We start from the raw sequence: 26916 nt of genomic DNA, 5'->3' as shown, positions 1-26916 counted from the left end.
TTTTGTAGGATCTAAAATAACTGCCTGCTTATTGCATTGGGGGCAGTACGTATTGTGGAGATCGAGATGATCCACGGGTAGCAGTACTGTGACCGAGTACGTGCAGTTTATGCATGTCAGTGTTTTGTTTCCTTAAAAAAATGCAAAACTGAAAGGTCATCAAATCTCAGAGAAAGAAAGATCAAACTTAAACTAACAATTAACAAAAGCAAGACTTTGAGGAAGATGTGATCATTCTGGGCCTCTGGTCTTGTTTTAATGTAACGGTCCACAGAATCAGCAAACACAAACTTCTCTGGGCTGTACCCTAGCTGATTCCGTGCCTTGTCTATTCGAAATGTATGAGTTATGGAAATATTCTGCACCTGTAGGGCAAAAGAGTCAACATACAAAGGTATGAATACACAGGAAGTTCAAACAAAGTCTGTAAATGGTAACAAAGACCCAGTTAGAGAAAATGTAAAATTCAAAAAATACATACATTTTATATATATATATATACATATACATATATATATATATATATATATATATACATATCAAAATCCGATTGAAATGTCACATTGTCTTTACTATTGTTCACTCAAGAGAAGTTTGAAAGCCCTAAGAGGCAGGGAAGGCTGCAAAGCACAATATTCTACTCTTGAAAACATCCACAAAAACTGTTCTGCACACTTGTTTATCTATCTAAGGATGCAGGTAAAAGCCATCTCTTAGGAGCCTAAAGATCTTCAAAGATCAGGTCCCGACTGACCAGCCAAAGCCATACAGGATGTTGGGCCTTGGAAGGAAGGAACTGATGAAGCAGCCTCTCCCAAATTGCAAGCCTATGCTCTTATCTTCTCAAAAAATACGGTGATGAGTATAAAATAATTGCCTAAAATGTACCTGATGCATACATTTGCCCTGGAATCTGGAAGCAGAAGATGTACTGGGTGGATTTTACTTCCTGCTGACTTAATCTCAAATTGTGCCTCAGTATTCACATGGTGTGTATGCATCCTGTGGGAATAAGGGGAGCTTACAAACAACAACTTTACCTCATTTCTGGTCAGCAGGGGGGACAGTTCAACAAATGGTTTCAGCATCAGATGAAGATACTCCATTATCATGGCTGCATAACAAAAGATTTCTACTTGAGGTAAGAATAATAAGTTGCTGTGCCATTATGATTTTGGTCTATCTCAACAGCAAAAGGAAATCACATGTCTAACAGCTCAAGGCACCATTACTATCATCAACAGGACTACTTGCTTACAAGGAGTTGGATCTTTAATCAGCCTGTCTTAGGGTGATTGCGTAAAAAGGGTTTGGAGGGTTGGTGACAGAGCTAGTATAAAGATCTTCAGACTTCATAAAAACATGAGAAAAACAAACTATTCTGGATTGGATTCTTTTTTTCTTCCATTTGGGTTTTGATTTTGGGGGAGCATGGGGTACAGGAGTACAATAAATTAACCCCTGCAGGCAGAGCAGATACTCTTTAACATATTTCATGAAGTCATTGATTATTACATTCAATGTTTTACATTTATACCATTTAATCCAAAAACTTATACATTTAGTAAGTCTTACAAAACAAAAACCCTGCTATGTTAATAGCACTTAAATAACAGATCATTCTCGTTTTAACACACTGCATAGAGCTGAACTTCACTGATGCACGCTAGATGAGGTCGCAGCATATTTTATACATGAAAATTAAAATTGTAGTCACATTAAGAAAAAAAACAAACAACATTGTAATTTGGAGCAGTGGTGCTCTGGGCAGGACAGAGAAATGTTGGTAAAGTATTTTTACCTGATATATAAACCAAGGAAGTAGGAATACGTATCCAGGGCTTACTACAACCTAAACGTTCAAACTGAAAGAGATTTAAAAAAAAAAGTGAAAAAAAAAATAAAAACAGAAACCTCAAACAAATTTTAAAGTTTCAGTCCAAAAGATATTTATGGAAGCATTTACTAATAAAACAGAAAAGTTAATAATTGCTATTAGTATTTGTTTTCATTTTCTAGGGTATTCTAGTTAAACGTCACTTGAAGACTCTGTAATTTTCAAGTGTCAGTCTTAAAAAAGTATAAAAATGGATTATAATAATTGACCTAAATGTCATAGCATGCTGACACCTTATATAACCTTGAGACATATTTATAGTTTTGAGCCCATCATTAACAGCAAAATGATCTTTTGAAAATATTTTATCTTACAGATTAATAATAATTTTTTTTTTTTTTGTCCATGTTAAAACAGCCACTGTTAACATCTGAATGCCCAAGAAATTAGGATAATGGCTGTTATAATGAGGATGCTGGCTTAGATGGTCCTTTCATCTCAGTAAAGACAGTTGCTTTTATGTAATATTTTAGGTAGGCTTTGTTAGAGCATTAATCAAACTGAACTTCAAGCAGGAACTAAACACACATTCATAGCAGAACTCTGACACCGAAAGGAAACATACCAAATACATCATATGCACACAAAAGCCAGAGTTTTATATAGTCAAATAAGTTAATATATTTGGAGATAAATCATATATTGTACGTACGAGTGGAGTTAACCATTCAAAAAGGTTGAATTTTTCACCGTCATTAATGAAATACACCTGACCACTCTGTTAAAGAGGTAAAGAAGAGACAGGTTAGTAAAAATAATACCTCATATGTGTTGACTTCACTCCTTATAAATAGCTTAAAAATTATGCAAAATCTTTTCTAATCTTTCCAATGTGCTTTTAAGGGTAGTGCTTCTAGGTCAGATAAAAAATGTGTTTACAACGAGGAAAATGGTTGCAACTGCTTCTAAAATCAATGTACGTAAATGAAATGTGCTGACAGCTTTTATTTATGTATGGTATAGGAAGAATTGATTATTGCAGCTTACAATATTAAGCCTGGACCTATATGTGGAAACAGGGATAAATTTGCCTGAATATCCAATTTCATTTCCAATATCAAATATTCTTTGCCCATCTTCCACAAATGGCAAATACGAAAATGCAAAGGTGGAGATGTTCTTGAGGAACTGAGTATTCCATCTCCTAACAAACTGCAAAGCCAGTGCTGCCACAGCCCAAATTATTCATGGCACGTTTGTCAATAAAAATAAAGACAGCACAAGCTAAAGGACACCACCACAAACATGAAGTACTATTACTACAGTAGCCACTGTAGTACAGGATAGAGCAGTAGGATCCTCTGTCAAATGAAAACTGTGGTGTTTTTATTTACTTACAGCTATGTAGTTCTTTTCAGGGGTGAGAGCTTCAGCAGCTAGAATTTGAGCTTGTACAAGATTCTCTGCATGCACCCAGTTCATTTTAGCAGAAGGATCCCCAAACTTGAAGCTAAGTAGCCCTCTCTCAATGTTCTTCTGTAGACATAAAACAAACGTGAAACCAAAGAAAGATGAGTTTTAAAATGTAAAGTGTCTTGTCCAGGTAAACATACTGTTTGTCTATACTTTGAAAAAATACATGAGTCAATTAAAAAAAATCAAAAGAAGTACAGTTTAAGAAGCAATGGAAGCAAATTGCTCTAAGAGATAGTTAGGTTGTCTAGTAGGGAAATGCTTCTGATAGCTAAGAACTAATCTATATTGCCTACAGGGGATCAGATTCTCCATCAACGAATGTGTAAGAACAGATTAGACAAATATTTGTTAGAAGCAGTCAAGGTATATTTGGTTTTGCATGTGAGAGAAGGACTAGATAACCTCTCAGGGCCCCCCTTAGTCCTCACTTTCCTATAATTCTGTTTCTTTTATCTGAGAAGCACATAAATGATTTCATAAAAAATCACTTATATGTGTAAAATTGATTTTGTTCCAAAAATCCCTCAGTAGTGTGATATGCCCCATTGGATAACAGAAAATTATTCTGGGTAGGTAGAAGCCATTCTGCCTGAATGTACTAGTGTGTGCCTTTCCTCCAAAAACCAATTACATGGTCTCAGGTGTCCAGAAATAAATTAATGTCTATCTCAAGTAGATAATGCTTCCATAGCAGGGCTGAATTGGATATAAGAGCAGCACTGCAAATTTTCTATTTCCTATATTCAGTCCATAGAGAAACACAATGTCTTTTTCCAGACTTACTTATCTATCATTTTGCCTGAACCCTATCTTTTGAATACAATACATCTCGAATTTAGAAAAAATAAGTCTGTTCTAAGGATAATATTTTATTGAAAGGTAAAATGTAGTTCTGAATGGCTCAAAAGTATTCACAAAATTGGATCAAATCTAACAAATAGCTTTGCCTGGGAAAAAAATGGAAGGTAATACGAGGTGTCACATTTTTTATTTAGTGGATGTTGTAGAAGCTACAAAATGTGACAGTTAAATACAATACCTTACACTGGGCTCACAATAAATAAGCTTAGAATTTTAAATGAAATTAACAAAAGACAGTATTTATTTGAGGGGCTAAAGAAAGCATCTTAGGTTTACCTTAAATGGCACATGACATTTTAAAATATGGTTTTATTTAGAAGATGATAAAGTATATTTCAGTTAATTTTAACACAATTCCCCACCTCAGACACAAAAGAAAAAATATTTTTTATGTGGTAAGCTTGAACTATTCTCAAAGCTGTGCATAACTTTATATTTTGCTGATCCTTTAAAATAACTGACTCATATAACTCTACAGAGATCATATTCTAAACACTGTACTATTCCTACAATTTAAAAAACAGCAAGTGAAAAACAGCAAAACATGAGCTCCTCAGCTGTTTGCCCTTTAGTAACATATTGTACTGGAGGGTGCATCTGACACCTTAACTTGTTTCTTTGGACAGTGAAAGCTGTTAATAACTGAGACAAGAAAAATAAGATATTTGTTGTATCTCTTTTCATAAGTATTTTAAACCACTTGGTATAAGTTGCATGCAAATACACATTCGGAATATCATAGATTGGTCTGAATTTTATAATTATAGTAAGCATTACATTGTAAAGCTGGATTTACATGTATTTATATTAAAAGTATGTTTTTAAATGTACAATGCATTCTTTACAGATGAAAGAGATTGTCTGATAAAAAAGTTATTTTCAACAGACAATCAAACTGTTAAATAAGCAGGTCAGTAAATCTGTAACACATGTAAGTGATGTTGGTCTATATTATAGAAATTTCTGCTGACTAAAAATTAAAATACATACTGCTAGCCTTGGCAGGTGTCTTTGCTCTTCTGGTCCATAGATGCCTGGTGGGCGAAGAACACAAGTATAGAGTATTCCACCTCCTAGAAGAATTGATAAAACTATCCTTAAGTGACTTTCAAATGATTACAATATCAATTGCATGAACTAAAGAATGCTGTAGCAGAACTTACTCTGAAATAAATTAACCTCACCAGCTTAAAAAATACTACATACCAAAAGGTACTGAATTAGTAGTAGAATATTAACTTGGCAGAATCAGAACATGCAAAATATCAAGATGGGATTCAGAAAAATCCTGCCAGCTAGACTCCATGACAGGGGGCTGGAGTAGATGAACTTTAAAGATCCCTTCCAACCCAAACCATTCTATGAATATTCAAAGCACTGGCATAGTCAAATTCCTAAAAATTACTAGGTATTTCCAAACCTTTTACTAACCAGTCCTTTGTCTCTGTGCCAAAGCAGCCAATGAGTGTGCCAACTGTGCTGATGAGTTTGCTGATGTAAGCATGTCATTGGTAAAAAAGTGAAATGAAACCAATCCCATACAAAATTATTGAAGAGAAACAGTGTCTCACTAGCTGTGCAAGATAGAGCTCAATGGCTCTCAACAGTAGGCACATCCTGCTCCCACTAGAACTAGAACTTAGTAACTTCGGTAAGAGAAAGTAAGGACCATCGTGAAAATCCAGTCACTTCCGAAGTGCATCTGTTGACTGGTTCATCATCTGCTAATAACTGTTCTCAATAGTAGAAAACAAGCAAAATACTCAATCCTGCTGATGGCACAGGATCAAAACGGGATGTTTGGAACAGTGACTGATTAAAAACTCACTGAATCATTTTAATCCTTCGCACAGGTAAACTAGTGTAAGCTTCTAATTTAATTGAGAAATGCAGAACAGAATATTCCTTCTAAAATTAAGAGTGACTTTGATGTGTTGAGCTGCTGGGAAAAGAGGAAATAAGGAAAAAGAACTTTATTCGTTGAACAGAATAATTCCATTGGTGTGAAACGCTCATCAATGACTTAAAAACTCTTTATAGCTCTGTGAGTATCAAGTGAAGAAAGGCTTTTCTGTAAGTTGTCTACAGCTAAATTTAGCTCAGTATCACTTGGTCACATGGAATCATGTTGCACTTTACATTAATTTGTTTTGCAATGACAGTTACAGTATCTCATAGGTGAGTTTAAGTATTCAAGTGTATTGAGGCTTCCTCAACATGGAAAACTTTGGAAAGCACTAATAAATAATTCCAGGCTGTAGTATCAGGTGCCTTATTCAGATTTTAATATATAACTATACGGAAGGAGGGGAACAATTTAATCAGCATTCATGTTTTACTTAAGTTGGATAATACTATGACATTAAACACTTGTAATAGTTTAATTTGTACCTATCTTTTTCTTTTTGATTAAGATGCTGAATTTATTGCTGCCATGTCAAAGTCTTAAGTTGACACTGTGGGGGTTACAATTAAAAGTTATTTTTAAGAAATAATCGTTCAGTTTGGGAGACGGGTAGGTAATTTGATTTCATAACTGCTGGACAATCTTGTTCACTGAAGGACCGATACTGGATACAGGATGTTAGAAAAGGACAAGAAAAAAAGGTGTAAATTCCAGTATGAGTTTATGCTAACACAAAAGTACCTGCTAGTGGAGTTCCATTAGCTGCTAGTACCATTTGTTCTGCAATTGATTTGGTTCTGGAATAATGATCAACATGCTACAGAGAAAAAGCAAATATGTTTGTATGTATTCTTAAAATGACAGAGAGAGGCATTGCTTCTCCACTCACTTAGCAGATGGTAACAAACACCACAAAAATACAGAAATTTTTAGGTATTGGCTTAGGATAAAATACAAGCATATTGCAAAGGCAAGCAAGTAGTTTTGCTTATGCAAATCCAGTTAATTAATTTCAGTCCATTTGAGAAGTAATGAATATATGTATGCTTTGAATGCTGCCAAGAAGGTAATTGATCACTACTTCGTAATCTGGATTTGTTTTTCAAAGACATCATGATTAGTCTGAATTCTCCAGTTCACTTTCTTGTGGCACTCCCAGAGAAAATATTATTCAACATATTATTCAAAATATTTTTCAGTATTTTCTTTACCCATCTCTGCTTCTCAAAAGACTGTAAACTAGCAGATGGAGAGAGGAGGGACATAAAAATCAACCATATACACAAAGCAACCAGAAGTACTACTTTTTAATTAAATGCAATAAAATCGTATAAAAACAGGCTGCTTTTCTATATCTGTACTATGTTGAATATAAATTATCTTCAGTAAGGGAGAAACAGACAAATCATATAAATAATAAATGGCCAAAGAGGCACCAAGTGATATAACACAATCCCTATGTCCAGGTGGAATTTCACTAATGTGAATGGGACACTGTATGAGTTATTTTCCAAAATAAAGAGCCTGATAGAAAAAAATAAATACGTACTGCAATATATATAAAACTGTGATGTGTTAAGGTTGTGAAGAGCATTTACAGAGTATAAAGTGCTTTGCTTTTTCTTTTTTCTTTCTTGGCATTGGATTATGGCATCAGGCAAAACATGGTCATGAAAATTCCAGGCTTTTTCAGAAAGAAAGTAAACAAAAAGGAAACTTGAGAAAATAATACAACCAAAATACCTTTTCTATGGGAAAATATGGCACAGTTTCCTCATCACCATCTTCAATAGGAAGCCCTCCAAACACGACATTTACTGTACTGGTGTATATCAATCTGCTGATGTTCCTTTGTTTGCAGGCTGTGGCAATATATAAAGTAAATTAGTTTAGTGGAAACTTTAACAGTATGGAAAAAAAAACAAAACTGTATGCACTGGCAATGCACCTTTTCTGAGAAACTGTCAAATCTTAGAAGAGCAAATCCATCCATTTCATGATTGGGTAATTTAAAATGCAAAGCATATGGAAGATATCAATTAAATAGAAAATATCAGTTCAGAACCAAGTGCTTTATAATCATTTGCTGTATCCTAATTTGGATACCGTAAACTAACATTGTGCCTTGGGGATGGCTGCTACCAGTCTAGTGAGATGGGCTGTCAGCCCTATCAGGTAGGTGGCTAGAAGACTTTCTGTTTAAAGATCTGCCCACTACCTGTGTACAAGCTATTGGACAACAGTGAGGTTTAATGCTATAAAGTTTAATGCTACATGTGGAAGTTGTTAATGTTTGACATGCGTACAGATTCTGCCATCAGGTTAAACATGATTGTGAGCAGCTGAAGTAGTTGGACTACAGTGCTGGCCCTCATGTCATACCCCATAGCAGAATCAGGTATTAAAGAAAAAAAAAAAACACAAAACAACAAATCATTGCCCTGTTTTCTCAGTTTCTGCCAAAACTGTGAAGCATTTGGTAAAAAATAGTGTCTGCCAACTAGTTTTTTTCTAAGTGGTATGATATTTTGATAAGTTATACCAACACCCAATGGCAAGGTTAGATACCTACCATCAATGATGAACCTTGTTCCATTAATGTTTACAGTTTCAATCTCTTCTCTGTGCAACTAGGAAAATGAAGAAATTGTGCATCTTTGAATAACACATTTTAAATTCAATAGGTTAATGTTGCAAGTGTCCACAGTATCCACAGATAAAGGTAATGAGTGCTTTGGTTTTTAAACAAAAAAAATTTAGATGACTGTCTTAGACTTCCAGAAATCAAATCATCATTTCTAAGCTACACTTGTATTTTTCTTGTATTTTTACAGACTAGCTTGCTTGAAGCAAAGAGAATCATGGTGCTTCTGAACTCATATTTCCAATGATTATACAACAGGAACAATATGTTAATTATCCATGTTTCAGCAGCACTTCACTGACCTATCCAAAGCAATTCCAAGTACACACTGCCCAGTTGCAAACATCTTTTAATAAGCTATTCTATCCAGCAAAGGCAGTTACTGAAGTTAATTTTATTAAATAAGGTAAGAAGGGGTGTATGAATTGTAACTTCAATCATAAAAAATTGTCGTTCAGAGTCTGACATCAAGTGTATTTTTTTACTTACCAATGGTAAAAAATTAAGACTTCAAATACAACACTTATTACAATTGAGTTATATAAATAAACAGTTACAATCAAAAGTTATATATAAAGTATAGGTTTCATTCTTCGGTGACTTTACACTTACGAGTTCCATTGCAAAGGTTTAGGAAAGGTTGGAGGGAGCCTGTCTCCCTTGTCTGTCCTTTTGTCCTCCCAATATTTCAGCAATTCTCATGGCCATTTCCAACTCAAACGCCCTCCCTGGCTACTGTTAGTGCCTCTAGTAGTAAGGAAATAATTTCACAACTAAGAAAAGAGTACTGTAAGGAGACTATTTGTAGCTAGCACATCAGCTTGCACCGAGCAATTCACTGAAACAGCATGGGAATGGATTCAGGTTCTCAGGATAATCCAAAGAGAAAAAGTCTAACATGCAGTGTTACAGCATCAAACCTCTCATCCTCAGTGTGAGCAGTCACACAGAAAGGTACAAAACTATTTGAACTCACTTGCTCTCTTCCTGACATTCCATATGAAGCTACATGAAACACGCAGTCAGCCCCTTCACAGGCTGCAAATAAGGCATCATAATCCCTGACATCTGCCTGTAATACATAGGAAAAGATACTTGGAATTGAAATCAAAACTGTAGGTTAGCATTTGTCATATAGTAGTTTAGTATAGAAAGAATCTATATATATAACTGTACCTACTGTATATTCTGGGACTGAAAATTAGATCCATTTCAGTACTTGCTGATAATTATATATTTCTTATGTAGAACTCACAGGACTTTAAAAGCCTTCATTAAGCCTCATAATATCCCTATGAATTACGGAAGTGTTCTATTAATTTTACAGGTGAATAAACTAAGGTCCAGGTGAGGGAAGTGACTTGATCCTTCAGAGACAGGAGATGAAGCAGGTACTCTGCTACACATTACAGATTTCATTGCTTTCCTTATTTCAGATGCATATTAAAATCCAGCTCACAAAGAGTCATATGGGATATTCAGTTTTAAAAGTTCTTGAAATTTGCAATGATTTGCAATTTGCTATTTGGATTCTGTGAAAACTAGTAAGACATTATGGAAAAGGCATATGGAACTAACTGTTATGAAAATGTGTTTTATCATACCTGGATACACACTACTCCATCAGGAATTTCCCAGATAGGCTTGTTTATGTCATACAGAACAACAGAAGCTCCTGAGCTGGCAAGAGCACATCCCAGCTTGTATCCAAAATAGCCTCCGCCTCCTGTCACCACCGCTCTCATATTTTTTTCATTCTGTGCTCCAGCATTTCCTTTCACTTTAGCATTAGGAGGTTGGTGCCAGGGTTTTGTTCTCCCAATCAGGATAAATTTTCTGTCAGTGAAATAATGTCTTCTATTACCAGACACATGTACCAATTTCTTCTCCATTGTAAAAATTGCTCCATAGTGCTCCTGGATGCAGACAATTCCAGGGAGTTTCATGTTAACAAGCTCTACTCAACAGCAGCAGTGTCTTACTTTAATGCAACCTGTTCAAAAGAGATAAAGACAAAGCAAAACACTAGCTACAAAATTTCCAGACTCCAAAGATTTCTCTTGCAGGACCAATTTATATTTCCCGTTCTGGTGTTGTAGCTTAAAGCTGGCCTTTAGGGGTCGCATGTGATGCAGAGTTGTACCTGGACTTGAAATCTTGAGTGTCAGGAAAACACTAAACAAATTGCATTGAAGTTTCTATACTCGAAAAACAAGCAAACAAGACCAAGTGAAACAGCAGAACAAAACTTCCTCTGGGGCAAAATAAAACTTTAATGCTTCTTTTACTTGTCCCTGGTTTATTACAAAGACATCTGGGAAAAGTGATGTTTTCAACCCCATTCTAAGCAGCAGCTGAATGTCAATTAAAAATATACTACGTTTTTATTACTGGTGGTGGTTGGAATTGAGTATTTCAGATGGAAAGAAGAATGCCTAGCACTCATTTTCCGTCTTTAGGAGGTGTATTGGAGAACAAGTCTATCAAATCCCTTGCTTTTTATCGGAACTGAAGTGCAATAATTGCTACGAGACAGAAAAGAAAAAAAAGAAGAAGAAAAAAAAAAAAGGTCTATGAGTGTATTAGTCAAAAAGTAGTAGCTAATCATTTATTTTTAAAAAACGAGTGTTCTTTCCCATTCATAAAGCAACAGCCAGGGGTTCATCACTGACAGACACCACATTTCAGAGGCTGCAAGTCCTGATTACCGGCGTTACCCCATCCCCGCGCTGTGCCTCGATAAAACATTAAAAGCCATCGGAGCTCCCGGCGGCATTCTCCGCATCTCACTTGCAAATTCGCCAGGGCAGGCAGGCGGCGAGGGCAAGGCTGTGCCACGGAAACTCCTGCTCCCCTGGGTGACCCGGAGGGGCCGGCGGCCCCGCCACGGCCCGGCCCCGGGGGGCGCCGCTCGGTTGGGCCCCGTTGGGGCCGTTGGGCGCTGCCCCACCGCGCTGGAGGCTCGGCGGGGAGGGGGCTGCGGGTCGGTCCCCGGGGAGGCCCCCAGAGCCACCGAGGAGCCGTGCCCTGGGATGTGGTGCTCACCTCTGCAGCCCCCCACGGGCTCCCGGGGTCCCTGGGGTCCCGCAGCATCGCTGGGCTCCCGCAGTATCCCTGGGGGCCCGGGCATCCCATAGCACCACTGCATCCCACCACGCTCACCTCGCAGCACCTTTGGGACCCCACAGCCTCCCTGGGGTACTGATGATCTCTCAGCATCCTGCAGATCCCGCAGCTTCCCACAGCATTCTGAAAACCTCTCGGCATCCCCAGGTCCCCACAGCATCCCTGAGACCCCACAGCATCCCCAGGCGGTTCTTACCTCCACGTGTCTTTTGTGACCACTCCAGGAAAACATACCACTGGGAGCTGGGGCTCTGTTTGCGCTGAGACACCTGTTGAGAGGGTTGTTCAGGAAAAAAACCAGCATCTCTCAGTTACCGTTTGGATAGTCATTGCTGGGGCATGGCTCAGAGAGATGCAGAGCATCAGAATCACCTGCAAAAGAGCAGAAAATCCCAGAGAATAAACAGTCATAAGCAAACAGGCACTAAGGTCCCTGCCCTTCTGAACTGGCAGCAGGTTTCTGGTCCAGGGTCCCTTGTGCCTAGCAGGATGTGAAAAGGGTCAGGAGCTGCAGAATTTTAGAGTTACCGGTTCCAATGAAAACTAAACCAAACCAAAAAGAACAACAAACCAAGAACGCTGAACACACTAACCTTTTCCATCATAGCTGTGCCATGTCTGAGTGTTCATATTAAATTTTAATCATTTAAAGACATACTTGCGATTATGTTAGGGCATAAGTAACATTAATAGCCAGCCTAGACAGGCTCTGTAAAGGCTGGCAGAAATGTGACAGCTGGCTATTCCAACTGAAACTAAAAATTGTCTTACAACTTCAAATACTGGAGTTTTTATGATGGGAAATAAATTAAATGTAGCCAGTTAGTATTAATCAGTACTGCTGTAATAGAGATGTAGAAAGTGTCTTACCTGAAATAACACATCAGAGAAGGTTTGACATTCCAAGACTAGAGCAGCAGGACTCCACAGGGACTTGCAACCACAAAGCCAGTGAGTTCTTGGGTTACTCCTTGCTGAGGAAGATCAAAAAAAAAAAAAAAAAGATCCTATGGAACGCTGGAATGCACTTCTCACTGGGCTTCAGTCAACTGGCTGACTTCTCTTCTGAAAAGTGGTGGTGTAGTATGGGATGCAGACCTAAGCTATTAGTCTAATAAAAGCAATATATGAAAGATTCATAAATAATGAGTTTAAAGGCAAATTAAATATGTTTGCATATAGTTAAAATGCTCATGCTGTAAAGTAACTTTATACGTGCGGGTTTTATTCTGCATTTCTAAGCAATGAAGGTTGATGCAGCACCTTCTGCAGCGCTTGCTTGTCTGACAGTCAGCTGCACCCCAGTATTGATAAATTGTGAACATAACTGGTTTTATCCACTTAGCCAAGTTTGATTAAAGTCTCATATATATGGAGTTTCTTTAAGTTTCCTCAGAATAGGTAGTCAGGTACAGGGGAGAGGGCTGATGAGTGCCCCTGCTAAGGGAAGATGCACAGTTTGAGCTCAGTTTGTATCTTTAAATGCAAACCCGTAAGAGCCCAGGCTTTACTACTTTCACTGCACAGAAAACTACTGTTTAAAACAAATAAACAAAAAGGTAAACCAAGTCTTTGCTCACATGTGCTGCAGTGGTAATTGTGGTTGCTCACATTTTCCTTTCACTGTGTTTTATCTTGAGATAGTAACATTTTATTGTAGTGATGCTGCTAGCACTCCTGTGTACCCTGTGGATTTAAAGATACAATGAGAACATTTCCATGAATTTGTTGGTCTTAAAAATCCTGTAAAATATTAATACAAAGGCACGATAAATACAGAGCGGAGATAATCAGACAGCACAGCTTTTCGATCACTCTCTTCCGTGACTCACCCCAGGAAGTCCAGCTCTCCTCATCCATGTTGGGTGCAAGAGAGGGAGCAGCCACTCCCTGGTCAGAGCAGAGTTGGTCCCTGAGAAAAATGTTTGTGATGGGTACCTCATGAATATTCATCTGGCATACACATTGTATATGTACACATAGTACACATGCAATACACGTAGCTCATGTAGTATAATCCAGCCAAGAAGCAACTAATGTAAATCTTAAGGAAGGAGAAGAGGGAGGTTGGATCCTCTCTCAGGGCCGACTGCTTGGTTTGCCTGCTGACACTGCAGTGGCAAGTCACTGAGCGAGCAGCATACCAGCGCTGGTACAGGGTTACGGATAGCATGACTTGGCTTCATTTACAAGGAGAGGCAGCAGTAACTCCTTGCTGAACTCCAGCAGTCTTACGTGTCATCCCTCTCTCTTTGCACAGACTTCTTAAAAACAGTAGCTGGTTCAGTTATGATTTATTACTGCATCAAAAAAATATTTCATTTACAAACACGTGTAATGATACTTTATTACATCTTTTACACAGATTTTGAACAACAAACTATTTCACATAAATATGACATTCAGTCCTCTCCCACCTGATACATATAGATATTATATAAATATTTACTTTTATTTTTTTTTATATATATTTCCCAGGTCTTCATAATTCCTCACACAGCTGTAGCAGCGGCTTCATCAGAGCAGTTTCTTCATTAGGGCCACTACCTTGCTACAACACTGCAGTGCTACAATGGTTCCTCTTCCAATTTCTTATGCTCCTGGATTATCGTTTTTAGAAAGATATTCTCAGTATGAAGTAATCATTTATGAAGATTCATTAAAACTCTTCCTGCACCCGTTGGTGGTGAACTCCTTTGATTTTGTGACACTCCTTTGCTTTTGTCCTATGAGAACATTTCTTGATATGTTCTTGATATGTTGATATGTTCTCGCATTTTCAGTTTTGTTTGTTTGTTTTTAAGATCAGAGAGAAGTCATCACAGTGATAAGAATAAGGAATAAGAACAATAAATTCCATAGTGACTGAGGAATGTACTATGACCAGATCATTAATACTCAGAAACAAAATTAGTTTTTCTGGAACAGGTGGGTAGCTATTTGGTTTTAGAAGAAATAAAGAATCATCAAACTTAATAAAAGGCCAAAAGCAAACAACATTTTAAGGAATGTGTGATCTTCTTGGCAAATAGGTCTTGTTTTAAGATAATGATCCACAGAATCAGCTAATGAGAATTTCTTTGGTTTGTAACCAAGTTGATTTCGTGCTTTATCTATTCGGAAAGTGTGAGTTACAGTAACGTTCCATACCTAGAATCCAAAAGGACAGTTATGGAAGTAACTTTAATATCTGGTTTTTTAGAACTTGGATGAAAATACATTATCAATGATATTACAATGGAATTAAAAACATGAATAAAGATAGACACTCAAAAATGTACATATTTTGGAGTCAGATTCTGTTCAGAGCTAATAGAATGAGTTTATGTAGCTGACAGATAAAAAGCCGAAGTTGTGTTACAACATTCTTTGTGGACTGGGTGGAAAAGCAGTTTATCACACTTATTTCTCACTTGTGAATTTATGATCTACAAGTAAGAAAGTAAGACAGAATTAAGGAAATCCTATGCAACAAAACAATGCACTTCACTCAAACTGGCTCATCTGTACACAGAAATATGTTATGGAATTGGATGACTATTGAGGGAGAATGGTGTGGCTTCTCAGCTGTGCAGAAATGCACATATAAGGAATGGAAAACATGCCCTATTGGATGATTATATCCTCCATGTCTAAAAGCAGGGTACCTGTAAAAGTGCTCAAGTTGCACAGCCTCAATGATTTCTGCTTCAGATGGAGAACTAATGTAGAAATAAAAACAGATAGATAAACTGTGGAATAACTGAAAAGCTATAGTGTAAGTTAATAAGGTCCATTCAGTTCCTTCAGTGTCCTGTTATGTTGCTGGTACAATACAGTAAGAAACTAGATGACAGATTAAAGTGTTTTGATTTGTTTTATATTAATTTACTTTTTTATATTTTACTTTTTTTTTTTTTTATACTTTTTTATATTACTTTAATGGACTTTTTAGTTATTGGCTAGCCCTATATTATTACTGCTACCACACTGAACCAAAATCCTTGCTCTGAATTCTTGGACCACCTTCCTTTAACAATCAGTTCCACAGTATACAACTGCTCTCTGGAAACAATGAAGTGCCTGTTATCCTCGTGCCAGCTCCATGTCAGTTGCTCTGTCTTGCACCCCTACATTGCCCCCTGGATCACCTAGTCTTCAAGTACAGATTAATTTCTTATGATTTTATAAGAGGTAGTCAGGATGGCATGGAAAATGAGGCTACAAAAAGACTGCCTATGCCCAGAATAAGCTAAGCCCTGAGCAGAAAAAGAGAGCTCTAATATCTGTACAGAGGGCGTATCACATATTTCATGAGAATTTTCATCAAAAATATATAAACATTCCCTGTCTTTAAATATTTACCTCATTCCTTGTCAAGAAAGGTGTAAAGATAAAAACTGGCTTTAGTGCCAGGTGCAGATACTCCATCACAGTGGCTGTAAAAAAGAAAATTAATTAATGAGACAGCTGGATAACAATAAACTAAGATAATGCTGACATTGCACATCCTATAATTCATAGTGATATCAGAGGATGCAATGAAGATACTGCAAGGCAGTATTTAATTTATAAAGTAAATGATGAACTCAGTTTATTAATAGCCTTTAAACCTTATCTGCTACTATTAATGCCAAATGGCATAAGTGATTATTGTATTAATTATAATGCTAAGTTAGATAAGTTCTACAGTTTGGGCCCTGAATCTTATAAAACCATTAAACAGCTTTACAGACATAAGGAAAAAATTAAAATAGCATAATAATCAAGTATGTAGTTCATTATTTTACCTGCTATGTGAACCAGGAGAACAGGAATATGTATCCAGGGTTTCCTATAGCCTAATTTTTCAAACTAGAAAGGGTGTAAGAGAAAAGAATAACAGAGAATTTGTATTGATTTGAGGGTGTCTATGAAGCATGAAAATGGACAAATGAATATTGATAAAATATATCTAAACTTTTCCAGTTAATCTTCCTATCAATACTGGTAGTAAGAAATACAATTGAAACCCACAACTACTTTGGTGTCCACCTCACACCCTTCAAATTGAATTGGATGGTGAATAGGAAACAATGCTATTTCCAAGGAGCCAGTAATTGAGATGGGAATACTTAAATATAATTAGATACAGGCCCATAGTTCTCCTGAAGTCAGCTTTCTGGAAGTCTTTTCTGTGTTGGCATTGCAAGATCAAAACTTAAGCAAGTTCCTAAAATCCCAGCCTGCTGGTTATAATGTTGCCTCATTTTATCTTTTAAGATGTGACTCTAAATGGCCTTCTCTTTTGTGCTGCAGCAGATAGCATAACAGAGAATTAACCAATGGCTATAAACCATCTCCCAGATACTAATAGTAGAAGTTTTCATGCACTATGAGATACCTCTTAGCTAAATTCTCTTAAAATAATAAGGGCCAAACTCCATAGATATGCACATGCAAAACTTCCTTAAAACCAGTGGAATTTTGGAATATGCTAGGAGAAAAGGACAGATTTTAAGTTCAATGTTAGATAATTCAGTAATTAATGTGCATTAGACTTCAATTAGTTACTACAGTCTTTTAGTTAACTAATTGAATAGGGCATGTATGTTCAATTAAAGCTAAATGTGTGTTCAATACATACTAAAGGGACTATCCATTCGGAAAATACGACATTTTCACCATCGTGTATGTAATATGCCTGTCCACTCTGTTAAAGAAACAGAAAAAGCAATTAGAAAACCACTATACATAGGATGGCATTTTGTTTCTTTTTCATACCCACCTATCTTTGTTGATTTTGTGAATAGCATACCAGCATACATTCAGTGAATATACACAAAGCAGCTCAACAAACTACCTTCATTGAACTTCATTGTGATTTCAAACAAGTCTCATACTTTTTTGTAACCCCATGGTGATAGTAGAGATACCAAGGATTAATGATGTTGTAATGTAGATCAGAGCTTGGTTTCACTTTGTAGCAATGCAATTGTTAGATCATTTAGTCTCTCACGATATGTAGAGGACAGAATTATCTTCATGAATTTAACAGAGGTAGCTACACTGACAGAATATTAATAAACAGCCTTTTAAGGTGTGAAGCTGCACACCAGTTTTGAGAATTTGGTACGGTAGGCATTGGAACAGGTTGCCCAGGGAAGTGGTGGAGTCACCATCCCTGGGGGTGTTCAAGGAAAGGTTGGACGTGGTGCTTAGGGACATGGTTTAGGGGATGACATTGGTGGTAGGGTGATGGTTGGACCAGATGATCTTGGAGGGCTTTTCCAACACTAATGATTCTATAACCTTTTGGAGAACTTTTGATCTCAAAGCACAGAAAAGAAACTTATTGGAGAGCCAAAGATACTGGGATAGGGTACTTATACTATTTACTTACTGCTACATAATCCTTCTCAGAGGTGAGAGCCTCAGCAGCTAATAAGTGAGCTTGTACTAGGTTTCCTATGTGAACCCAGTTCATCTGAACTTTATGATTCCCAAACTTGAAGTTAAATAGTCTCCGCTGGATATTTATCTGTATAAACAGAAAAGGAAAAAAAAAAAAAAAGAAAAAAGAAAAAACTATGTGAAGTGTTTCTCTTTATTATGCAGAATAACTTATTCATTTTGTCTCATCCTGAATGCTTAGAATTTTCTATACTTGTGCACAATTACAGCACAAGAAAAAAACAACGAGCTGATGGTTTTATAAATCAAGGACGGTTGCACTGATATGTAGTGGTAAAATAGAATGACATAACAGTATTTGAGACTGTACTGTTCTGAAGCTAGGAAATATATTTTAAAATACTACTTTCATTAAATGATCGGGGATTCAATCCTAGATATTCTAACATTGCATTCCACCTATACATTTTTTTTTCTTTTAATTTAAAAGCAGAGCTTGGTCCTTTCCATTGCTACACTGCCCATATCGTGCTAGTTGTTATCATGCATCACATGACCCGTCACCAAGCTTTCATTACACTTTTTCTGGAAGAATTGTTAAGACCTGTAGTCAAGGTACTTCCTCTCATGTTATGCCCTTACAACTAGTTGTAGTGTCCTCCAGAGCTGACTATATAACACATACAGCTACTCGTGGCAGGTGGCGCTGCTCTTCTGGTCCATATATGCCTGGTGGACGAAGCACACAAGTATGGAGCTTATCACCTCCTTGGGGAGAGAACAAAATGTGATTTTCATATAGCTTTGATATCAACATATGGCAGGCAAACCACATATATTGTCTGAATTTTACATTGTGAAAGTAAAGGATCAGTCTGGCCATTCTACATGATACTGCCTCTTAGTAACTTGTTTTCATCTCTGTATAAAATTGAATTCAATAGTAGTGAAAGATCCAATTTTAGCAGCCTTGAAAACTGAATCCCTCTGACCACAGAATAGTTTGACTAGGAACAGGACAAATCAAATTATCCTATGTCTATGCCTTGTGCTTGAATGACTTTTTGTTTTTGTTATAGGTAAAAGTTTATAAAATACTTCATAATTCTAAACACAGGCAGTGTTGGAATATCATTCAGTTCACTATATTTAGACACCTTGCTTGCTTGCAGCTTGATGGCATCACAAAGGAATGGAAGAGGTCTCTTAAACAGAGGCTTTCAAATTAGTTACAATATTCTAAATTCAAATTAATACTTTAAACTCTACCTGTCAATCATTAAGTACAGTGGGAATAGGCACAAATCCAACTTTCGTGTGGGCAAGTTTAACATGTGGCAGGCATTTGCTCAGTAGTTAAACAAGGATGCTAAAATTGCATCCACATGTAATGTTTATTTGTCAAATTTCAGTTCAAAGAAGTTGGTAACAGTAACAAAATATGTACATAAAAGCAAGGATAAATATTTCCCTTGCCATATACAGACAGATTTTAGTGACAGCTATTCATGAACACAGGACTTTAGAAGTCAACATGGCCCTGATATTGCCAATCTGTTTAAGAAGCAGCAATTATTCTTGCAAGATACCAGCAAGCTCTTTGGAATTATAAGAATGACCTTACCGGACAGTGCTTAGCGCTTAGAAGCTCAAAGTGATAGACAGAATGGGTAATAAAAGCACAAGTCCTATATTTGCTGTAAAGTTGGTAAACTTTTTAAATGTTTTGAACAATTAAGGTTAAATTTGCTGAATTTTCCCATCAGTTGTTTGTATACAATCTCATATGTGTCTGAGTATGCACACACAAAAATCTTTGTCCACTAAAGGTAGGATTATTTCAGTTAATTTTAAATATACTATATATTGATAAATCAGTAAACAGAGAAAGCAATAGCACTACTGATGATAGGAAAAACCCAAATGTTTTAGATGTACCTTTGAGTAAGGTTCCATTAGCAGCAAGAACCATTTGGTCTGCAATTGCCTTCGTTCTAGAATAATGATTAAAATGCTATAAAGAAAGGCAGAATATGATCAACATTCTAATCAACGTTATTGTATTTGTGAAGGCAAATTTACTGTTTATACCTGACAACCTCTAAATCTAGCCAGCTTGTAGACATCAGCTGAGTAAAATCAGACTAGAAATAACAACAAGATACGGCACAGATATATATTTGGAGAGACAGATTCTTGTGACAAAAAGAATTATGTAACTTTTTGTGCTAGATGTACTGAAAAAAAATTAATATCAAGTCAAATATTCTCTTTGGTAATATAATTTTGTTTTGAAATTGGAATTTTTAAAACAATAACTTAAATAAGAAATGAATGGTTTAGCCGTTCCAAAAAATGTTTCAATTTCCTATTGAAACTATTCATATAATTACAAATAATTATATTTTATACAATTATAATTATTTATAATTATACAGTTATAAATAATTATCTCCCAATTGTATCCTCTACTATTAACGTTAAAAAAAAGTACCCAAATGTATTAAATAGGATTCTGGACACAGAAGGTTATTTATAAGACTCTTGAATTTTGTATTGTCATGCTTTATATTGAAAACTATAGCTAAAAATTACACCATGGAAAGTCTTTATACTCTCAGGTGGCTTAATCCATCTGCTCCACCTTCCTTCCAGCCCCATCTGCCTCTGCTGGTTGCTATTTCATGGTCACCATCAGAGAAAACATATGATTAGGGCTCAGACACACAAAACTAATTGCAAATTCCTGAAATGTTTTCTTCGAAGTCTGAAGTGCCATGCAGGCTTTGCATAAACTGACATTTCCAACTAAATATTTTGGGAGGCACTAATTGAGTAGTAGTCAATCCTATTTAAGATTCCTGGACACTGGATGTATAGACTAAAATTATAGCTCTTAACTGCAGGCAGTGTGCTGGGAGAAGGAAAGAACAAACAAATGATGAGAGTGGCCAGAATGCACTGAGCTCCAGATTTCAGCTAGAAAGCATTCCCTAAATGATCATAGTAAAGAAGGAACTAGCATTTCAGAGTGTGAGGTGATGTAAGAAGGCAGCAAGAAAGCAAGGTTTAGGAACTTCAAAGAAGCAAAAATGAGTGTGCATAAAGTTGTGGAATTCAATATTTTGTAATATTCTTCAGTGCAAATGCTCATAGGGGCCATAACATTCAATATTTACATAACAGATGGTTCCCTGAAAGCCCTTCCTGTAAAAATTTTCTTGTTAAATGTCAGATTCCACTTTTCTTAATCATTTCAGGTATTTTAACATCCCCTGGTTACAGCACGTTAAAGTAACTATGATTCAAGTATCTCTTCATTGACCACAGGTCAATTTTTCTTAATGAAAAATAATTTCATAGAATTTAAACTGAGCTATAGTAAAACAGCTTCTGCTTCCAGACCAGCCTTCACCTAATCTACCCTTCAGAGTACAGCAAATGCCATGACATCACACAAACAAAATACCTTTTCCAGTGGAAAATATGGCACAGTTTCTTCATCTCCTTCTTCAATAGTATTCCCTCCAAATACCACATTCACTGTACTGGTATATATCAGTCTAGGGATATTTCTTTGTTTGCAGACTACAATGGCATACAAAATATATTGTTTGTAACAAAAATAAAGAGTGAGAAACAACATATGAACTGGAAAACTCTTTTTGCAAACAAGCATTACATTTACAGAAAACATAATATTTTATTTTTAACATTAATTTATCATTTAATATAATAGAATCTTTCATTCAGGTGGAATTTTTCATCCCAAATATTTGCTGTTTTAATATTATGTATCGTGGTCACCAAACGTTTTATATACTTGCAGCTATCATATCTCCACGGGATTTTAGTCATCAGTTGGGTAGAGGAAATCTCTTGGCAGGGAAAAAAATCCTCCTTTCCTTTGAAACATTTCTTAAAACATACTCATTTTATGAGATGAATAAAAAGGAGATGAGTACGATCTTGTGATCAAACAGCATTGAAAACCCTTTGCTTCTTTGTAGGGGTAGTACTGTGGACAGCAGCCTGTCTGCAGACCATTATTTTTGCCCTTATTTCAGCAGTGAGCAGGAAGCAGTTCTGTTTCTGGTCCCACTGTTTCATGGATATCCCTGCAGGCAAGTAGCCATACAATAAAGTGTGCTAGCTGTCTCCAGTGTGTGTGTGACAAAACTCTATTTGTGTCAAATCATTCATAAGTGACAAATAGCTAACAAATGTTAGCAGGAAACTTACACTGTCAGTGTATAATCAGTAATATGTTAAATACAAATGAAATTAGTATTATTTCCAAAACAGTCTTAATTATGGATTCCAGTCAAGAGTAAGATGTCTAAATTCTGCTGCATATGTCATTGCAAACTCAATAACAGTAATTTTCTTTTGATTTAGCAATGTTTCTAAAGTTTTAGTGAGTTAATATTTACAAAGTTAGGAGATATTTTTTAGAATCTACACAGCAGTCAGACCAATTGGCTTCCTGGCTCATTTTGAAAAGAATGAAAATACCGTTGTAAATATTTAGAAGAAAAAACAATAATAAAATGTGTTATTAAAATGTAGGTTAAATGGTAACTCCAATGGTTCACAATCCACCCAGATTCTTACTTCATTGGGAGCCTATGGGAAATATGGCAGGGCATGTTTCTGTAGGTTCAGAGGTTTGAGCAAGAATACAGGAATATGTAGCAAATTTTTCTCTTTAGCTTGTTTAGACCCTTACTTGCCTAACACTTCACTTTAATTGTTCTGGCTTTTTTTTCAGTAATAACCACAGTAAACTACAGGCAGCATGAAAATGGGTCTAAAATAAAACTGCTTTTACCATTTTGCTTTTTGCCATTTTGCCTTTTAGGTTTTGAGGGAAAAGCAAAGAGAAAGTAGCTTTGGCATTTACAATACACTTTGAAACGTTCTTTCTGGAGTTTAATATACAAAAGGAAATCTGTTGACATTTTTCTGAGACATTAGTTAAAAAACAGTATATACTAGAAAGGAGTCATATTTAGATAGGGGTAAACAATGATATATTAATTTGGTAACATAATAGCTAAATATACTTAGGATTTCTATAGCACCTAAATGTTTACAATACAACAAACAGTACAATATCTCTCATGATATTTCTGTGAGGAAAGAAGATAAATTCTCCTCCATGTACTGATTATCTTGTCCCTTCACTATTCAGTGGAGAAAAATTAAGTTGGTCTGCCATGGAATTAAGTCGTGGTTGAAAACCAATCCTCAATCCAAAGCAGTGGCAAATATACCAGTTTTAATGGGACTTGAGTTTCATTCCATCTAAAGAGTTAACTTGCTTCATTAGAAGGATGAAATATTTTAAGTCTGTTGTATGTATCAGAGTTCTGCACACCTAACTTTACATCGTACTCTGAGACTAAAGAGGCAAGAGCCTCTTTTAACTGCCAAGTGATCACTGGAAAAATCCAATTAGAAGTTTTTTGAATTCAGTTGATTCAGTTGCAAAGAAAATTACAAAATTCAGATGCAAAGAAAGAAAGTCTAGGTACATACCATCAATTATTATTTTTGTGCCACCGACATTTATGGATTCAATCTGTTCTTTCTTTTGAAGCTAGAAATAAAGTTTGCACAAAATCTAATTAATTTATCAAGTCACATTCACAATACAATTGTTACAATTGCTAGATCTAGAATAGCTCTAGCATTTTTTCTGTATGTGTGTTACAGTTCTCTGTCTTTCTGACATACAGTGATTTCTAGCAGTTTTCATTTTTATCGTCATGTTCTTGTCTGAGTAGTACATTAGTTTCATGCTTTGACATTTATTACTTAAGGAACACCTCCCTCGTTCCCTGCATGGATGACTTGACCTTTCTAACCAACTTCTGTCTCACATAAAAATCCTTTAACCACACTCTTGAGTCCTGTATGGAGACAGATCTCTCCTCTCACAAGAATAAAAAGAGAAAATGTTAGGAAAATTGTACTTGCTTGTTCTAATCCTGACATTCCACAAGCAGCCACATGAAAAACACAGTCAGCCCCTTCACATGCTTTGAACACTGCATCATAATCCCTCACATCACCCTGTAAAATGAGAAAAAAATGGGTTTTGACTGGTAAAGCTCATTACATTCTCCATACAATCAATATTAACTGTGGACATTAACAAAAATCTCAAGTCATTCTAATCTATTTTTCACAATCCCCAATTAACATTAATTAAAACATCATTAACAAGGAGGAAAATCCATGACTAAGAATTTTGTTAGTATTTTGTTGCAAAACAAAGATGACTCTTGTTGGACCCAATTAAGACGGGTATATTCACGCTTAGTCCTGCAAGGTGGCAAAACTTGTTGAACTTGAATGGGAGCAGCATATGCTTGAGGGCTAGAGAATCAAGCCCAAATGACAATAAATCATAACAGGGAGGGTTCAGATGTTTACCAAGGAATCACCAAATAAGAGAACCCCTTTTCTGTTAGCAAGCACACCTTCAGATCCGGCTTGTGCAATCTGGACAAATGTCTCGTTGCCCATATATGCTTTATTTTAAGTGCTTGGAATGACAACTTTAATTACAGTTTTGTACAGGATTAAAACTGAAGAGTACACACTATATGCATTTAATACTGTGTAAGTTAGTGTGGTATTATGATCGCATTATGACATGAATGCTGGACTGTTTAAATACACACACAGTATCTAGTAACAAATGCTATTCAGTGTATAGAACATTACACTGCATTTTTGCATACCAGGTAGTACTATATGAATAATACTCCACATACATACAGGTTTCATTAAAAATTGCACTTCTTTAATGAATTATGAGATTTTAAAATATTAGATATTATTTAATTTACTGTGATGAAATTGATAGAATGATCACAAAATACACAGCTAGAGGTAAGATTAAGAGATCATCCAATCGGTTTTTAACTCAACTTTTCATTTGAGGTTGTGGAAGTATTTCACAATTACGGTGACTTACACTTCCTACCTTCAATCAAATGCTGAAATAGCTAAACAGTATAAATAATATTAGCAATCTCCAAATCACTGATCAAGGCTCAGATCTCTGAGGTGACCTATTTCTTTGTTTACTCTGTAGTTCTATTTTCTAGGTAATTCACCCATACTTTATACTATTTATTTTTTTACATTAAATTCTAAAACAACTGTTCTCAGAAGACTATTTGAGTCTGATCTCTTCATTAACTTTAAAAAGTTGTAAATTGGCACTAATGCACCAACTCAAATCAAATTATTTGGGTTTACATCATTAACAAATCAAACCCATAGTTTTTGAATGGTTCCTTGTCAATATTCTATCCACATTCTGTAAAAGCTGTTTATGAAAATGAACATAAGAACAGCGTTGTGAACCATAAAATATTTGATTCTTTTGTTCTCTCCATTTTCCAGACATAATAAATATGTTTATTGAATGGTTAGGAATCAAAAAGCATTAGTGCTCATAAGCGGATGCCCTGGCAAGAGCAGAAACAGGGCGAGCACGTGACATTTTACTCTAGGATATTCTTCCAGTCTCCAAGTATTTTAATTCAGAAGATTTCTTGAGTCTAACTTAACTTACCTATTTAATAATCTCCAACAGAAGTAAACTTTTGGCAAGACTTTGTACAAGCATTTTTCCCATTGCATGAATGAGAAAACAACCTCTTTTTGTTTATATTGAACCGATTCCTCATTCCATCTAATGGCCCTTCCTTCTTGTACTGGAAAGAACAGTGAATAGTCAGTCCCTAAGCCTCTCCATGCCTCTCAGAGTTTGAAGATCTCTCCCACTCCCAAGTCATCTCTTTCCCAGTCTGCAAAGTGCTACTTTCCTTAATCATTCTTTGCATGGAATTCATTCTCTGTATGTGATCATTATTTCACCATCCTTCTCTCACCTTTTTACTCCAAACAGCTTGCTTGAGCAATAAACTTTGTCACTCCTTCATCTAGGTCAATATGAATGTGTTAACTACCAAATCCCAATACAGGACTCTTCAGAACTTCACTGGTGAAACTGAGAGAAGTGACCACTTGGACTCCTCATGCTTACTGTCTCTTAATCAGTTATTTATACATGCAAGAACCTCTTACCATGTTCATTAAAAGCATTTACTGAAAAACCTTTATAAAAAATTCCTAAGAATTCTCTCTATTCTTGCCTTCTATACTAATATGCCTAGAAGCAGTATGATTTTATTTCAATGCTGTTAAATATGTAATTTCAACATACCTTGAAAAAATCTGCTCCATTTGGAATTTCCCACTTAGGCTTCCGTACATCAAACAGAACAACAGCAACGCCTGACTTGAGAAGAGCACATCCCAGATTGTATCCCAGGTAGCCTCCACCTCCTGTCACCACTGTCTTTTTACTTTTAACCAGTGGTTCAGTGTGCTCAGTTAGTTTGCTCCCACACGGGTGGCCCCTGTGGAGCTCCTCTGTATATCGTTCTTGCATCACAACTGCAAGATAAAAGGTCTTGTGAAAATTCCTGCATAGTACTCTGGGATCTAGACAATTTCAGTAAGTTTCACATTACAATGACTGTACTATTTTTATTTATATATATTTTATTACCTTAACATGCTTAAAGTGTATAATGTTTTGGTGACAATATTTCTACGTACAATAAGTAATGTGTCTGACTACTTTTACATTAAGATACAGTCTTTTCC

At 36.1% G+C, this 26916-nt stretch overlaps 2 protein-coding genes across 2 annotated transcripts; both read right to left on the bottom strand.

The window, feature by feature from the left end:
* Positions 1–116: 116 nt before the first annotated feature.
* LOC311214862 (putative short-chain dehydrogenase/reductase family 42E member 2) lies at positions 117–10670 on the bottom strand (the record flags this gene model as incomplete). The annotated part of the gene is made up of 11 exons (XM_084295709.1): positions 117–365; positions 1041–1114; positions 1802–1865; positions 2550–2615; positions 3236–3373; positions 5165–5247; positions 6822–6897; positions 7824–7942; positions 8653–8710; positions 9701–9796; positions 10329–10670. 11 exons carry the CDS (start codon positions 10668–10670, stop codon positions 117–119), a joined length of 1365 nt encoding a protein of 454 aa, XP_084151835.1.
* Positions 10671–14796: 4126 nt separating this feature from the next.
* LOC311214863 (putative short-chain dehydrogenase/reductase family 42E member 2) lies at positions 14797–26698 on the bottom strand (the record flags this gene model as incomplete). The annotated part of the gene is made up of 11 exons (XM_084295710.1): positions 14797–15000; positions 16195–16268; positions 16620–16683; positions 17456–17521; positions 18212–18349; positions 18908–18990; positions 20161–20236; positions 21692–21810; positions 23764–23824; positions 24205–24300; positions 26471–26698. The coding sequence occupies 11 exons, from the start codon at positions 26696–26698 to the stop codon at positions 14797–14799; spliced, it is 1209 nt and encodes a 402-aa protein (XP_084151836.1).
* Positions 26699–26916: the final 218 nt, after the last annotated feature.

Source organism: Netta rufina (genome assembly GCF_964035555.1).
Source record: "Netta rufina genome assembly, chromosome: 15".
Classification (NCBI taxonomy): Eukaryota; Metazoa; Chordata; class Aves; order Anseriformes; family Anatidae; genus Netta; species Netta rufina.
This window is presented reverse-complemented; position numbering and strand designations above follow the sequence as displayed.